We start from the raw sequence: 15488 nt of genomic DNA on the forward strand, positions 1-15488 counted from the left end.
AAAATACAAAAATGTTACATAGGATTCGATACAGTGTAATATATCATTATTATTACTTTTAAATAAAGCGTTTAGTAAACAAGAGTGAGGGTTATGCAACTCGTTTAGTAAACATTCTTTTTTTTTTCTTCATTTAAGTATAAGACAACAATAGTAGCGGAAGCGATAGTAATACATTTGGTAGCGATAAGTGCACATGCAATTTCACTCAGATAAGCAGCATTTGGACAGTAAAACCGACATCGATTTCAAGCCAAACTCACCGCGTTCCTTACAAAATAGGAATACCAAAAATTTATCTTTAGATATAGCAGCACTCCATCCATTAATGGAATTCTCATCGCCAAGCCAAGATGTGCCAGGTTCAGTAAAATTCCCATCGCCGACACCTTTGAATCTATTTATGAAGCCCAAACCTATTGTGTTGGAGAAATGTCCACCAAAAGTAAGTCCAAGGCCAACGCCACCATCGCTGTCGATGAGGCGAAGCGAGGCCTCTATATACACACTACCAACATCTTTGAAGAACCGAACTGTTTCTCCAAGCGTGTATACAAAATCATCCACAGTATCGTCTATCAGTAAGCTGTCATCATCATCACCGTTATCGTCATTTTCAGAAAAACCTCATCTGAATAGAGTCCATTCATTATCCGTGAAAACTAAAGACTTGAAGTTGAAGGGAATTAGAGGACGTTCTCAAACGATCTCAGGGTTAGAGACATCCACGCCAATTTCTAGTACTCGTGAAGGTACTTTAGATAGTACGGATGTCAACAGATTTTCTAACCAAAAGAATATGCAAACAACATTGATTTTCCCGGAGGAGGACTCGGATCTGAATATTGATATGGTGCATGCAGAGATTTATCAACGAACGGTTTATTTAGATGGACCATTGCTGGTACTGCCGCCTAATTTGTATCTATATTCAGAACCCAAACTAGAAGATATATTATCGTTTGATTTAGTCATTAATGTTGCCAAAGAAATACCGAACCTGGAGTTTTTAATACCGCCGGAAATGGCACATAAAATAAAATATTACCATATTGAATGGACACACACATCCAAGATCGTCAAGGACTTATCCCGATTGACACGCATTATACATACCGCTCATTCGCAAGGCAAGAAAATACTCGTACACTGTCAGTGTGGAGTATCAAGATCGGCGTCATTGATTGTGGCGTATATCATGCGATATTATGGCTTGAGTTTAAATGATGCATACAATAAGCTGAAAGGTGTTGCTAAGGATATAAGTCCAAACATGGGTCTCATCTTCCAACTTATGGAATGGGGAACCATGTTGTCCAAGAACTCACCGGGCGAAGAAGGAGAGACTGTTCACATGCCTGAGGAAGATGACATCGGAAACAACGAAGTTTCCTCGACTACGAAGTCCTACTCTTCTGCGTCCTTTAGAAGTTTTCCCATGGTAACGAATCTATCATCGTCGCCGAATGACAGTTCTGTCAATTCTTCGGAAGTAACGCCAAGAACTCCTGCTACGTTGACTGGAGCAAGGACCGCACTGGCCACAGAACGCGGGGAAGATGATGAGCACTGTAAAAGTTTGTCTCAACCCGCAGATTCACTGGAAGCTTCTGTGGACAACGAATCAATATCTACTGCCCCGGAACAGATGATGTTTCTTCCTTAAGGGACAGCATCTCCCAAAAGAATCTTTATGACTATCAGATCTGCAGGCAGACCGCCTCCCTACGCTTCTAAATAGAATGTACTTAGCACTTCTGCCTACATAGTAATTATTCATCATTGTAAGTGTCACATTGCAAAAATCGTCCAATAGACGTTTTCCTCGTTTGTGATTGGCCCTACGTTTTGCGCCGATACAAGCGGCGGCGAAAAGTTAAAAAGAACAATCAATTAAATAAGAACCATCAGTCCTCGTATTTTGTCTTCTGTTTGCAAGCAATGCACCAAACACAAGATCAACTAAGAACGCATCTACAATGTTACGTAACACTTTTACTAGAGCTGGTGGACTATCACGTATTACATCCGTAAGATTCGCTCAAACACATGCTCTTTCCAACGCTGCTGTAATGGATCTGCAATCCAGATGGGAGAACATGCCCTCCACTGAGCAGCAGGATATTGTCAGTAAGTTGAGTGAACGTCAAAAATTACCATGGGCACAGCTTACTGAGCCTGAAAAGCAAGCTGTGTGGTACATTTCTTACGGAGAATGGGGCCCAAGAAGACCTGTATTGAATAAGGGTGATTCCAGTTTTATTGCCAAAGGTGTTGCTGCAGGCCTACTATTTTCAGTGGGACTTTTTGCTGTCGTCAGGATGGCGGGTGGCCAAGACGCAAAGACCATGAATAAGGAGTGGCAGCTAAAGAGTGACGAATATTTGAAGTCGAAGAATGCTAATCCTTGGGGTGGTTATTCTCAGGTCCAATCTAAATGAACAGGCCAGAAATTTTGAAAGGAAATCAATAGGGGTTAACGATTGTCATGGTTTTTTCAGCTAGTCTGTGACCTGTACGAAAGTGAATATCTTATTACATTATAAGTGTATCCATGGGCATCCGCCCAATACAATGCCAACATATCAAACATAAAATTGGCTGATTGCCACTCTCACATTTTTTCTTTATTTATTTACTCAAATTTTGTAATTTTTTGTTAGACATATAATTTTATATCATTATTCTTATTATTCTTATATTTAAGGGAACCCCCCTGGAATGAAATAAGCTAATATAGTATGAGGGAATCCTGTATAAATGGGTTTACCTTGTTATTCTATGCCTCCCTTTCAAAGACGTATTTCTTAAAAACTTCTCCATTTGGTTGAATACTATGAAAAAAAAAAAATCAACTAGAATAGATATGGAAGATAAAAATGTGTAACAAAAAAGAAGAAAAGAGCTGGAGGTATGACAATAGCGCCAATGGCAAACGATTTAGAAGATTTTGAGTCTCTGCTGGAGCCTGATTTTGATGCTAAACAATTTGGTAATGACTTACTGAAGGCTACTAATAACAATGACACAACCATTTTAGACCTTAACACGCCTCTTAAAAAGCTAAACTATGATCTACATGAGATTGACTCTAGAATAGACCAATTGATGAATAGCAACCCATTGGAGATAATAGAGTTAATTTACAAAAATGAACACGTCAATTCAACCATAGTTGGTGAGTTGAAACCAAGTTTGGGATATATGAATATGTCGTACGATAGACTAAAGAATCAAGTTCTAGATCCTTATGAAAGAGCGAGGAAAGTCCAACTAGCGTTGAGTAAAGTTTACCAAACATCTTTTCTCTTGCGCGGAGCATTGCTTTATATTCATTTATCAAACAAATTAAACGCACTGTCTAAAACAGCCCAACTAAGCACATCAACAGCTATTAATTTAGCCTCCTTACACTACCAACTTGAAATTACTTTGGAAGAAAATAAAAATCTAAAATCCTTGCGGAAAATTAAACAATTAGATCAGGACATTGTTTCCCCCAACAAAAGAGAGTTAATAACATTTTTGTCTTTACAAATGTGTAAAGAGTGCTTGAACTCTATTAAAATCAAATCGAACAAAGAAATAATATCTCAGCTGGCCTACTCCTTATATCTACTTTCATCTCAAGAATTCGAGTCTGCAATAAACAAGATTGTACTATCTAATGTTACAATGAGCTCACAAATCCTATCAAAAATTTTAAATTCTATCAGGATGTTTCCTGATGCGTTCAATGAAGTTGTTGAAAAAGGTTATAACATCTACATTTTAGAAACACTACTACAGAACATCAAAACGGATAATGTTACGAATTCCTCGAGATCTATTGCTGCTAATAAATCACGCCTTGGCAATCTTTTATCAGAATATACCTCAATGAAGAGTAAAGCAGGTTCTGGTACACCGAGAGATCTGTTTTGGAGCAAAGTTTCATCTGCCTTCAAAAAGGACTTTGATATATCTGTTAATAGAGGAGGCCCTGTGGGCAAGTCGCTGTTAAAAAATAAAGATTTTATTATAAACACTATGAAGCAAAGTATGAAAAAATCTTCTGATAATAGTGATTACCAAAGCTACTTGGATGTAATGCTAAACTCAGTATCTATTTCTCTAAATAAGTGAGACAGTTTACATAAAATTAAGAATGTTGATGAAATAGGATGAATCTAAAGCAATTTTCAATAGCATGTGCATATGTTTAATAAAAATTACATGAAATGTAATATTTGTTTATATTATTAAAGATTATACTAGTAATAGTTATTATGAGAAATCCAATATCGGTTAGTTTATATGAAGTATTAATATGTATATATATACATTTACGTGGTCATTCTGTCCTAAACTTAGGGGTACTGCCAGCTTTTGCCAGTGGGTTCAAAGGTACCTTTTTTTTGTTTTTCTTTCCACCACGCTTATGAAACTTTTTCTTCAACTGTTTCTTTATCTCACGAGCTTTGGTATCACGCTCCTTGGTTCTTTCAAGTGCCAGTTTTTTGGCTGCACGTTGCTTTTGACCAGGTCTCCTCTTTTTAATCTTCAATTCCTTCTGCTGCTCTAACTCTATTCTCGCATTGTGCTTATACAGATCTATTATTCGACCCTGGCAATATGGCCATTTATCACGAATACGTAGATCATCCTCCAGAATTTTTGTACTTTCTTGTATTATCACATCATAGTCGATAGAGCTCTGTTGGAATTGCAGCTTTTGGTCTGCAGAATAGCTTGCAAAGTAGTAGTCTTTGGGCCTTTCTTGGTTGATTATTTCTTCTTCAGGTTCCTTCAATGAAATTTTCATCAAACTTACTTCAGTCTGTGGCGTATCCTTCTCTTGAGTTGATGAACCTTGTTCTTCTTGAGCTGGGCTAGTCGATGCTTCAACCACACCAAACGAAAATAACGGGAACTCGAATTCTTCTTGTTTTTCTTCCTTTTGTTCATGTGCGCTGTTATTACTTTCTTTGAGATCTAATGATGAGTCGGTTCTTTCAACTTCAACGAATTCAAATTCTGTTGGCGGTACTAATACCTCTACATGCTCACTATTATTTTTACTACTACTATTGGAATCATAATCTTCTCCTAATCCCTCTCCTTCATTATAAAGATCTTTTCTTGATACTCTGCAAAATAATTAGAATATTAAACGATTCGTTGAAAAGTTAGTAAAAAAATGAAATTAGAGGCAAACTTGTATCTTATGTCAAAGCATACATCTTAAATTCAGACATTTTTATACTGAATTTCAATGTTTTTCTTTTTTTTTCATTAGAGGAGATTTTTCCATTGCTGTTTAAATGAAACTGGTCGTATTTTAAGTACTTCAAATTTTTCTTTTTCGTACTGATCCGATGACTTGAAAATACTTATTTTTTATGTAGGAACAGAATGGCATTTTTGAAGTACATAACTCTCACACGCAAAGGCCAAAATCTTTCACGATTTACTTTTATTTCTATCTGTATTGTATATCAAAATCTATACATGATGATCGGTTAATAAAGATAAAGATTAAAGAAAGACTGATTGTTATCTGTTGATACTAGTCTTCATACTCTGTAAGTATTCTCTATAACTAGCACAATTTAAAACTTTGTCTTCGACAAGAGTACTTAATACCCATAGCCTTAAAGAAGCCATATCTTTTTCGGAGTTTAGGTTGGCGGGCTCGTTAATAGATGGTCCTCTTATTATGTATAATGATTGAAATGTGATTGTATCATTGTTTTCTCTAATTCTACCGATTATCCTCCTTAGTCTTTCATTGAAAGGCGAATCGTTCAAAAGAGGCAGTTCACTTTTCCCCACAGGAATTTGAGATATGGTGTCAGTATTGAATACATCTATTAGTAACTCAGGAACAGCATCTCCGCCAACCCATAAAAATAATTCTGCGGAATTGTCAATTAAATACAGGCCATATCTTTCGAAAAGAGATATAGTGGCATTTATAGGTTCAGGAAGAACCGTTTTTCCTTCAAAGTCAGGTAGACCGACTTCGTCGGGCATGTCGTGCAGGGAGTAAACTGTAGGGTAAATGCTCTTTATCAAATAATGAAGAGGCTCCGTTTCCAATCTATTCAACGCACTTGCACGGTAATCGCTTGGAACAACGCCCGGTCTGAGGGCTATATGTTTACTTAGTCCATTCATTAATAGAGGTAACATTCTCAAATTTGCGCATAGGTTAAGTGAGGTTACTGAATTTATATTAGACATCGAAATTTCTTTTTTGTAGGCATTTAAAATATCTTCGAGCGATTTTGTGATAAAATCCCTCGCAGAGTACATGCTTGAATTCAAAGCCTTAGTCACCGCGTTTTGTGTCATGAAATCAGTAATGGCTAGTTGATCTGCGGATGCAAACACTTCCCTAGCTGATTCGGACGTTGGTAGAGCTAACGTCATGACTCTAATTCTACGTTCACCAGTGTTTAGAGTCAACAATGTTGACACTTGCAAGTAGCAATATTCTGCCATTAATGAGTCTTCGATGGATATCCCGAAAAGATAAGACTGATCTCTAGGCATTGTGGAAAAAGCGCATAAATCAGAGGATCTGTTAAAAAAATGGCCAAAAAACGATGTGGCCCTCAAGCCAGTAGAACAACGAACTCTCATAACAGCTTCCATTGAAATATCCATGGATAAATGCCTTGATAATTCCCTAGTAAACTTAGTAACATCGTTCAAACTGGTGGCATTAAAACCAGGATAAAAATGTGTTTGACCACCAGAAAAACGGCCCAGGTGAGATAGAGTGGCAACGTCCATGTAGTCCTCTGATGCCAGAAACATGTCCACTGTTATTTGTAGTTTATTACACTCAATTGTGAATGTTTTATAAAAGGAATCTTTACACGACAGTAGCTGAGAGCTTTCTTTTGGTGTGTTTAATATGCCCTGTTCACTTCTTTTTTTCAATTTCCCGATGCCAGTATTTGGTAAAGTTGATGAAATGACTTCAACTTTGCCTCCAGTGCTTTTTATCAAATTTGACGCAGCTTTTAGGGCAGGTCCAAGTGCAAACTTGCTACTGTGTGTGTCTTGAAAAATTTCAGGTATCTTTTTCAACAATGTTTCCAGATTATTTTTACAATATTTTAGTGGAACTACTAATTCATCACTCGGCATTGGTAAAAATGGTTCATCCAAATCGCCAATATCAAACATTTGAATTGTTTCTGAATTATCAACGTCTTCCTCTTCCTCGTCTTCATCTTCTTCTTCACCATCTGATTCTTCATCATCCTCATCCGATACTTCATAATCATCATCCAAAGGAACGTAAAAATAATGAAGGCTATGATCAACACATATAATAGCAATTCTGGTCCTTCCATCATGATTTGGTAGAAATTCTATGTTTTCTAAAATGGTTCTGGCAGAAGTAGCCAATAAACCATTTTTGACAGCGTTTTGAGAAACATCTAAAAGAAATACATAAACAGATGGTGGGGGTTCCCTAACAGAATATTCTACGGGAGCCAAGTAATCCACGACAGAGTTTTTAATTTCGTTTCTTTCATATCTGTTGATTGGAGCGCCTTGTAAGTTCTGATCAAACCCAAATGGGACATCATTTTTGAAACGGCATATATTACATTGCCATTTTCTCCCTTGGTTAATGAAAACGACAAAAGGGTTCATATATGAACGACAACGGCGACAGCGGACAATGACTCCGTCAGTATTTAGCGGTACTTGGTTGTCTGAATCTTGCAAATGCAAATATGGTCTAATAACAATGGCAAATGGTAACTTCGTTTTCTTCAGCAGAGAGTTTGTTTTTGGCACCGCTTTCAAAGTAGATCTGACGTACTGGTATGGAACATTTGAATATTCGGATGGAGTCACAATGTTATCCTGAGAAATGGTGATTGGAAGAGGTGGTAAAGACAGGTCACGGATTGGCGGAGGTAATTCTGTAAACAAATCCACAGGGTATAGTTGATTGACCACTTTCCCAGAACCAGGAAACTGTTGATTTTGAGCTAGCTGTGTAAATGAGTTAGCCCTATTGTTCAATTGTAGGTTGCCCATTGCATAAGCTGTTTGGTCGATTTGTTGTTGAGACTGCTGTTGCTCTGCAACTATTGGCATACTTGCAATGTATGGCACCTGAGCTTGAGGGTACACCCTCTTCTTATGATGAGACATTATTCACTGCAGCTGTCGATCATTAATGGAAGAAGGTTCATCAACCAAGCACACTGCAAATGAAGGGTTAGATGAAGAGTTCGACGAAGACCCTTTTAACTGACGTATCATTCATCGTTGTCATCGCTACATCTATGTCCTTCGGGTAAGCTAAACAAAAAGTGAAAAGTTCAATAAATAATAAGATTGAGAGGTAAGTGAAGTGAAGATAGATGTTAGTATCCAAGTGTGACCAACATGTTCAGGTGATTGCAGGCGAAAATGGGCAGTGCTTGGACAAACTACAATTTTGAAGAGGTTAAGTCTCATTTTGGGTTCAAAAAATATGTTGTATCATCTTTAGTACTAGTGTATGGACTAATTAAGGTTCTCACGTGGATCTTCCGTCAATGGGTGTATTCCAGCTTGAATCCGTTCTCCAAAAAATCTTCATTACTGAACAGAGCAGTTGCCTCCTGTGGTGAGAAGAATGTGAAAGTTTTTGGTTTTTTTCATCCGTATTGTAATGCTGGTGGTGGTGGGGAAAAAGTGCTCTGGAAAGCTGTAGATATCACTTTGAGAAAAGATGCTAAGAACGTTATTGTCATTTATTCAGGGGATTTTGTGAATGGAGAGAATGTTACTCCGGAGAATATTCTAAATAATGTGAAAGCGAAGTTCGATTACGACTTGGATTCGGATAGAATATTTTTCATTTCATTGAAGCTAAGATACTTGGTGGATTCTTCAACATGGAAGCATTTCACGTTGATTGGACAAGCAATTGGATCAATGATTCTCGCATTTGAATCCATTATTCAGTGTCCACCTGATATATGGATTGATACAATGGGGTACCCTTTCAGCTATCCTATTATTGCTAGGTTTTTGAGGAGAATTCCTATCGTCACATATACGCATTATCCGATAATGTCAAAAGACATGTTAAATAAGCTGTTCAAAATGCCCAAGAAGGGTATCAAAGTTTACGGTAAAATATTATACTGGAAAGTTTTTATGTTAATTTATCAATCCATTGGTTCTAAAATTGATATTGTAATCACAAACTCAACATGGACAAATAACCACATAAAGCAAATTTGGCAATCCAATACGTGTAAAATTATATATCCTCCATGCTCTACTGAGAAATTAGTAGATTGGAAGCAAAAGTTTGGTACTGCAAAGGGTGAGAGATTAAATCAAGCAATTGTGTTGGCACAATTTCGTCCTGAGAAACGTCATAAGTTAATCATTGAGTCCTTTGCAACTTTCTTGAAAAATTTACCGGATTCTGTATCGCCAATTAAATTGATAATGGCGGGGTCCACTAGATCCAAGCAAGATGAAAATTATGTTAAAAGTTTACAAGACTGGTCAGAAAATGTATTAAAAATTCCTAAACATTTGATATCATTCGAAAAAAATCTGCCCTTCGATAAGATTGAAATATTACTAAACAAATCTACTTTCGGTGTTAATGCCATGTGGAATGAGCACTTTGGAATTGCAGTTGTAGAGTATATGGCTTCCGGTTTGATCCCCATAGTTCATGCCTCGGCGGGCCCATTGTTAGATATAGTTACTCCATGGGATGCCAACGGGAATATCGGAAAAGCTCCACCACAATGGGAGTTACAAAAGAAATATTTTGCAAAACTCGAAGATGATGGTGAAACTACTGGATTTTTCTTTAAAGAGCCGAGTGATCCTGATTATAACACAACCAAAGATCCTCTGAGATACCCTAATTTGTCCGACCTTTTCTTACAAATTACGAAACTGGACTATGACTGCCTAAGGGTGATGGGCGCAAGAAACCAGCAGTATTCATTGTATAAATTCTCTGATTTGAAGTTTGATAAAGATTGGGAAAACTTTGTACTGAATCCTATTTGTAAATTATTAGAAGAGGAGGAAAGGGGCTGATGTTTTTTGAAAATAGAAGCCTTGTTTATGAGAAAACTTATACATAATATTACATACAAACTAGAGCATTACTATATAATTAACTTACTTGTCACAGCTGATTGCTTTTTCTAGGGGAATCTACATTTTCAATGTAAAATTCAGGAACCCTATTCTGAATTTGTGAATCATTCGTTTCCGGTATCGATGACGTGGTGTTAGTGATTGTCAAATTGTCTAATTTTGGAATGGAATTCAAGGGAAAATTGCTACTACTCACATCATCGTATCTCGTATGTTGCTCATTAGTTACCTGGGGGGTCACGCTCTCCGTGGTGTTTTCATTACTCTTGGCTTTTTCTTTAGACAGTTTGGCAACTTTACTCACATATTTGCATTTGTCGTCATAGTTGGGCAAACTTGATAAGGCTTTGATATTTCCAAACCATTCTATCATATCGTCATAAGAGTCTACTTTGAATACCCAGTTGTGACCCCTATGTATTAGTCCGTTAGAATTCGTACGCAATATAAACTTGTTCTTGCCCTGCTCTGAGTTGGATTTCGTCTTTTTGGAATGCTCAGTGACAGTACATTCCACTAATGGTATTGACATTAACGGTGTGGAAAATTTATGCTTATCTGGTGTCTTAAATTCATGTAAAAAGCTTGGAGTGAGGACATAAAACCCACGTGAGTATGACTTTAAAAATTTTGATCTTTTCTCCAGAAACCCAGATTTAACTTCAAAAGTAAAAGGATCGTTTTGATTGCTATACGAGATCTCTTTAAACCTCCTCATGGGTAAATTTGGAGGCACAAAATTGGAAATATTCCTTAGAATGAAACTATCCCATTCAAGATTCGTGTTTTTGTTCAGTATCGTGGAATCTAATTTAGAGATAACTGAGTCAAATACAACTTGGGCTTCTTTGCCAAGAATTCTAGCGTAGCTGGTCAATCCGTTCTGTATTTCCATTACAATAACACTTTCTAACTGGGCCCCTGAATTCTGCAAGTTATCGAATGCCTCGTGCAAATAATTTTCTTCCACCAACTGTCTTTTGATTTGCTTTTCCAATTGCAATTTTATCAAAAATGGGTCACTCTTTGGTGTACCTAATTTACATTCTTTTAATGATTCATTAAAAAGCTTCATCAAGTGTTTAGTTTGCTGAAGCTCTTTGTTACAGGAATTTTTAAAATCAGATTGCAAAGCCTTAATTTCTTTAATCTTGACTAGTAAATCTCTTCTCAAATCCTCTAGCCTGGGTATAATTTCACTGGTCAACTCCTTGGAACTTTTCGATGCCAAAGAGGCCAGATTATCATGATACTTGGTCAGCATCGTGGGCAAATCTTGAACGGATCCACTTCCTAAGGGCAGAAAAAATTTCTGCATGGACTTGTCTTCATTAGAGACCGGTTGATATTGGTTTTCAATGCTGAAAAAGGGGAACTGCACAGCATGGGACAACCTCAGTTGCTGTCTAACTATTTCGTCCTGTATTGAGGCGGTCTCAGAGAGATATACCAAGATGGCACGAATAACATTTCTCCAGGCAGAAAACCTAGCAGACAAGACATCAGTGGGCTGCGCAGAAGTCGGTATCAGTATCGCCAGAGGGGACCTAGGATCGTTTTGGTTAGAATCATACTGCTTCTGGTGGCTATGTAAAGACATTTTTGGCAGCGTTAGCATGGAAGGGTCAGTGAAGGAACCAACATTATTGATATTGTTATTATTAATATTATTATTTTGTGATGATGGAATATTATTAGAGTTCAAAGAGTGCGTCGTATTGGTGCCAGCCGCAGCATCGACTATCGAATTTTGCCGATCGTGATCATATACGTTCAACTGAGCCGGGATAGTGGGATCGGAAGTCACAGCGTCGATAGGGTAAGGTATAGGATTGCGTTGCGCAAGCGACGAGGGTAGTGACAGGGGTATGTTCTGGCCTTTTTGTTGCTGCTGTTGATAGGCGGGATTAAAATGTTCTGACCTCATTCTGCCTTCCAGTTGTTGATATTGACTTCTGAGGTCAAGAGAGGCTCTTGCACTGTTCCGTTGGTAAGACATGGTGCAATGGACGGCTGGGTAAAGCGTATAACGCTCTCCTAAACCTTTGCTTGCGCGGTCATCTTCTCATGTAGTAGGTTGCATCGCCTTTTGATTAAAGAATGCGGCATGACCCGGAAAAAAGAGGCAGGTATTGGCTAATGACTACTACCATTATGAGTTTTTACCAGTATCAGCGCCATCATTAGGAGGATATATTAGCATTGGTGGACGTAAGAGCTCCTAAATATACAAGCATCGCCGTGATGTGTTATATATTGCAGCTTTATCTTGCTGGAGTGTCTACCGTATTTACTTCTACTTTTGGCATTTTTTTCGCCAATGCTGGCTCGAACAAGAAACTGCCTGCCATTTGAATTATTCATATATAAATACACTAATCATACGTGAGCATAGTGTGACAATTTCGGCGCAAGATATTAATGGAGCACGTATCAAAGAGGTCAATTGGGCAATTCTTTAAGAGGAAAACTTCAACTGTAGATGGAAGCAAATCACAGAAATGCGGAACCACTAACCAACTGCGGAAGCTGCTGCATAAAAGAAGGGTACAGAAGCAGGCAGTGCCGGTTGAATCCCAGTACAGAATTCCGGGTGATTTTAGGGATAATCAAAGCGTGAGAGTCAAAAACTCTATGTACAACAGCTCACCGTCAGTAACGCCATCTACGCATCATATCAATGAAAGGTATGTTCGCTATGACATCAACACAAGGCCTTTGGTTGTTGTGCTCGCGATCTCAATTGTATTTTTTGGCTGTCTCCTGGTCCTCAAGGACATCATCATCCAGTCATCAGAAAACATCCTGAGTGTTTCCAAATGGAAAATCATAGGGGCCTCCTTCATGGGTACGCCCTACACAGGTCTTCTCACGGGGCTCGTTGGCCCTCTCCTGTCACCATTTTCGGCTGTTTCGTCGTGGCTTTCATTCATCTTTTGACACAATGCGTCTTCAGTTTCCGGGGGCATTGCGTATGGAAAATCATGTCACTTTTTTTCTTCCACTTTTTCGTTTGACTTATATAAACGCACTTTAGTATAGTTTGCTTTATGTATTAGGTTATCTTGGTGTTCTAATTGATGTTCTTGCTTCCATTTGTCATTCGTCATTCCAGCTCTATTTACCTGCCCACGCTTCGATTTCGAGGTTTACTTACTGTAATCTCAAGAAACATACACATTTCCACCCCTCATAAAATGTTGCCTCTTTCAATTGAGCAGAGAAGACCTTCCCGCTCCCCCGAATACGATCAGTCTACTTTATCAAATTATAAGGACTTCGCAGTTCTTCACACCGATTTAAACCTGTCTGTTTCCTTCGAAAAGTCAGCCATTTCAGGGAGCGTTACATTCCAATTGAAAAAACTGCACGAAGGTAAAAATAAATCGGATGAATTACATCTGGATACATCCTATTTGGATGTCCAGGAGGTTCATATTGATGGTTCCAAGGCAGATTTTCAAATTGAGCAAAGAAAGGAGCCATTGGGCTCCAGGTTAGTCATCAATAACGCTTCTTGCAACGATAACTTTACCTTGAATATTCAATTTCGTACGACTGACAAGTGCACCGCTTTGCAATGGTTGAACAGCAAGCAAACCAAGGGCGGTAAACCGTACGTGTTTTCACAGTTGGAAGCTATTCATGCGAGGTCTTTGTTCCCCTGCTTTGATACTCCCTCTGTGAAGTCTACTTTCACTGCATCTATCGAGTCCCCACTACCAGTGGTTTTTTCAGGCATCAGGATTGAAGATACAAGCAAGGATACTAATATTTACAGATTTGAACAGAAAGTCCCTATCCCAGCCTACCTGATCGGTATTGCTTCCGGTGATTTGTCAAGCGCTCCAATTGGACCTCGTTCCACAGTTTACACTGAACCATTTCGTTTGAAAGATTGTCAATGGGAATTTGAAAACGATGTAGAGAAATTCATTCAAACTGCAGAGAAAATTATCTTTGAATACGAGTGGGGCACTTATGATATCTTAGTTAACGTCGATTCGTACCCTTACGGCGGTATGGAGTCTCCGAATATGACTTTTGCTACGCCCACCTTGATTGCACATGACAGATCCAACATTGATGTCATCGCCCATGAACTTGCTCACTCATGGTCTGGTAACTTAGTGACCAATTGTTCGTGGAATCATTTTTGGTTGAATGAAGGTTGGACCGTTTACTTAGAAAGAAGAATTATTGGTGCCATTCATGGCGAACCAACTAGACATTTCAGTGCTCTGATTGGTTGGAGCGATTTGCAGAATTCTATTGATTCTATGAAAGATCCTGAAAGATTTTCCACTTTGGTACAAAACTTGAACGATAACACTGACCCTGACGATGCCTTTTCCACTGTTCCGTACGAAAAGGGGTTCAACTTACTATTTCACTTGGAAACTATTTTGGGTGGTAAGGCTGAATTTGATCCATTTATTAGACACTATTTCAAGAAGTTTGCCAAAAAATCATTGGATACTTTCCAGTTTTTGGATACTTTGTATGAGTTCTATCCCGAAAAGAAAGAAATTTTGGATTCCGTTGACTGGGAAACTTGGCTGTATAAACCAGGTATGCCACCAAGGCCTCATTTTATTACGGCTTTGGCTGATAATGTTTATCAATTGGCTGACAAGTGGGTCGAAATGGCTCAACATTTGAAAACCACAGAGGATTTCCGGTCTGAATTTAACGCTATTGACATTAAGGATTTTAATTCAAATCAATTGGTTTTGTTCTTGGAAACTTTGACACAAAATGGCCATTCCAACAAGAAACCAAAAGATTTTGACTGGGCCAAGTTTCCCGTGGCATCTAGGGCACTGTTAGATATCTATCAAGATAACATTGTTAAATCACAGAACGCGGAAGTTGTTTTCAAGATGTTCAAATTTCAGATCTTTGCCAAGCTGCAAGAAGAATATAAGCATTTGGCCGATTGGTTGGGAACTGTAGGTAGAATGAAGTTTGTCCGTCCCGGTTACAGACTATTAAACTCTGTAGACCGTCGATTGGCACTTGCAACTTTCGACAAATTCAAGGACACGTATCATCCAATCTGTAAAGCTCTTGTGAAACAAGATTTAGGTCTTTGAAAAGGGACGTGTCGTAACATGAATACGTAAACAATTAAATATAACCTACTAATGAGCCTTCATTGCTACTTCTCTGGTTCTAATTAGTGGCGGAGTTCTGTGTCGTGCGATACGAATTTTGCACTTTTGTCACATGCAATCGAGGCAAAAAGAAAAAATAAATAATAACAACGAATATAAATACAAATCGAAAGAATTCAGATTGAATTCAATATTGCAGGGCTTTGAACACTGAGTTTGGAACTATCAGCCGTC

General features: G+C 38.2%; 9 protein-coding genes across 9 annotated transcripts; 6 read left to right on the top strand and 3 right to left on the bottom strand.

Moving 5' to 3' along the window:
• Window positions 1-196: 196 nt before the first annotated feature.
• MSG5 (tyrosine/serine/threonine protein phosphatase MSG5) lies at window positions 197-1666 on the top strand (the record flags this gene model as incomplete). The annotated part of the gene is made up of 1 exon (NM_001182892.3): window positions 197-1666. The coding sequence occupies one exon, from the start codon at window positions 197-199 to the stop codon at window positions 1664-1666; it is 1470 nt and encodes a 489-aa protein (NP_014345.3).
• A 313-nt stretch (window positions 1667-1979) lies between these two features.
• COX5A (cytochrome c oxidase subunit Va) lies at window positions 1980-2441 on the top strand (the record flags this gene model as incomplete). Its single annotated transcript, NM_001182891.1, has 1 exon — window positions 1980-2441. One exon carries the CDS (start codon window positions 1980-1982, stop codon window positions 2439-2441), a length of 462 nt encoding a protein of 153 aa, NP_014346.1.
• Window positions 2442-2913: 472 nt separating this feature from the next.
• On the top strand, window positions 2914-4125 carry COG5 (Golgi transport complex subunit COG5; the record flags this gene model as incomplete). The annotated part of the gene is made up of 1 exon (NM_001182890.1): window positions 2914-4125. The coding sequence occupies one exon, from the start codon at window positions 2914-2916 to the stop codon at window positions 4123-4125; it is 1212 nt and encodes a 403-aa protein (NP_014347.1).
• A 208-nt stretch (window positions 4126-4333) lies between these two features.
• Window positions 4334-5237, bottom strand: YNL050C (uncharacterized protein; the record flags this gene model as incomplete). The annotated part of the gene is made up of 2 exons (NM_001182889.3): window positions 4334-5129; window positions 5221-5237. 2 exons carry the CDS (start codon window positions 5235-5237, stop codon window positions 4334-4336), a joined length of 813 nt encoding a protein of 270 aa, NP_014348.3.
• Window positions 5238-5535: 298 nt separating this feature from the next.
• SFB2 (COPII subunit SFB2) lies at window positions 5536-8166 on the bottom strand (the record flags this gene model as incomplete). Its single annotated transcript, NM_001182888.1, has 1 exon — window positions 5536-8166. The coding sequence occupies one exon, from the start codon at window positions 8164-8166 to the stop codon at window positions 5536-5538; it is 2631 nt and encodes an 876-aa protein (NP_014349.1).
• Window positions 8167-8427: 261 nt separating this feature from the next.
• On the top strand, window positions 8428-10074 carry ALG11 (alpha-1,2-mannosyltransferase ALG11; the record flags this gene model as incomplete). The annotated part of the gene is made up of 1 exon (NM_001182887.1): window positions 8428-10074. The coding sequence occupies one exon, from the start codon at window positions 8428-8430 to the stop codon at window positions 10072-10074; it is 1647 nt and encodes a 548-aa protein (NP_014350.1).
• Window positions 10075-10165: 91 nt separating this feature from the next.
• SLM2 (phosphatidylinositol 4,5-bisphosphate-binding protein) lies at window positions 10166-12136 on the bottom strand (the record flags this gene model as incomplete). Its single annotated transcript, NM_001182886.3, has 1 exon — window positions 10166-12136. One exon carries the CDS (start codon window positions 12134-12136, stop codon window positions 10166-10168), a length of 1971 nt encoding a protein of 656 aa, NP_014351.3.
• Window positions 12137-12558: 422 nt separating this feature from the next.
• Window positions 12559-13077, top strand: YNL046W (uncharacterized protein; the record flags this gene model as incomplete). The annotated part of the gene is made up of 1 exon (NM_001182885.3): window positions 12559-13077. The coding sequence occupies one exon, from the start codon at window positions 12559-12561 to the stop codon at window positions 13075-13077; it is 519 nt and encodes a 172-aa protein (NP_014352.3).
• Window positions 13078-13217: 140 nt separating this feature from the next.
• Window positions 13218-15233, top strand: LAP2 (bifunctional aminopeptidase/epoxide hydrolase; the record flags this gene model as incomplete). Its single annotated transcript, NM_001182884.1, has 1 exon — window positions 13218-15233. One exon carries the CDS (start codon window positions 13218-13220, stop codon window positions 15231-15233), a length of 2016 nt encoding a protein of 671 aa, NP_014353.1.
• Window positions 15234-15488: the final 255 nt, after the last annotated feature.

Source organism: Saccharomyces cerevisiae, chromosome XIV, assembly GCF_000146045.2.
Source record: "Saccharomyces cerevisiae S288C chromosome XIV, complete sequence".
NCBI lineage: Eukaryota > Fungi > Ascomycota > Saccharomycetes > Saccharomycetales > Saccharomycetaceae > Saccharomyces > Saccharomyces cerevisiae.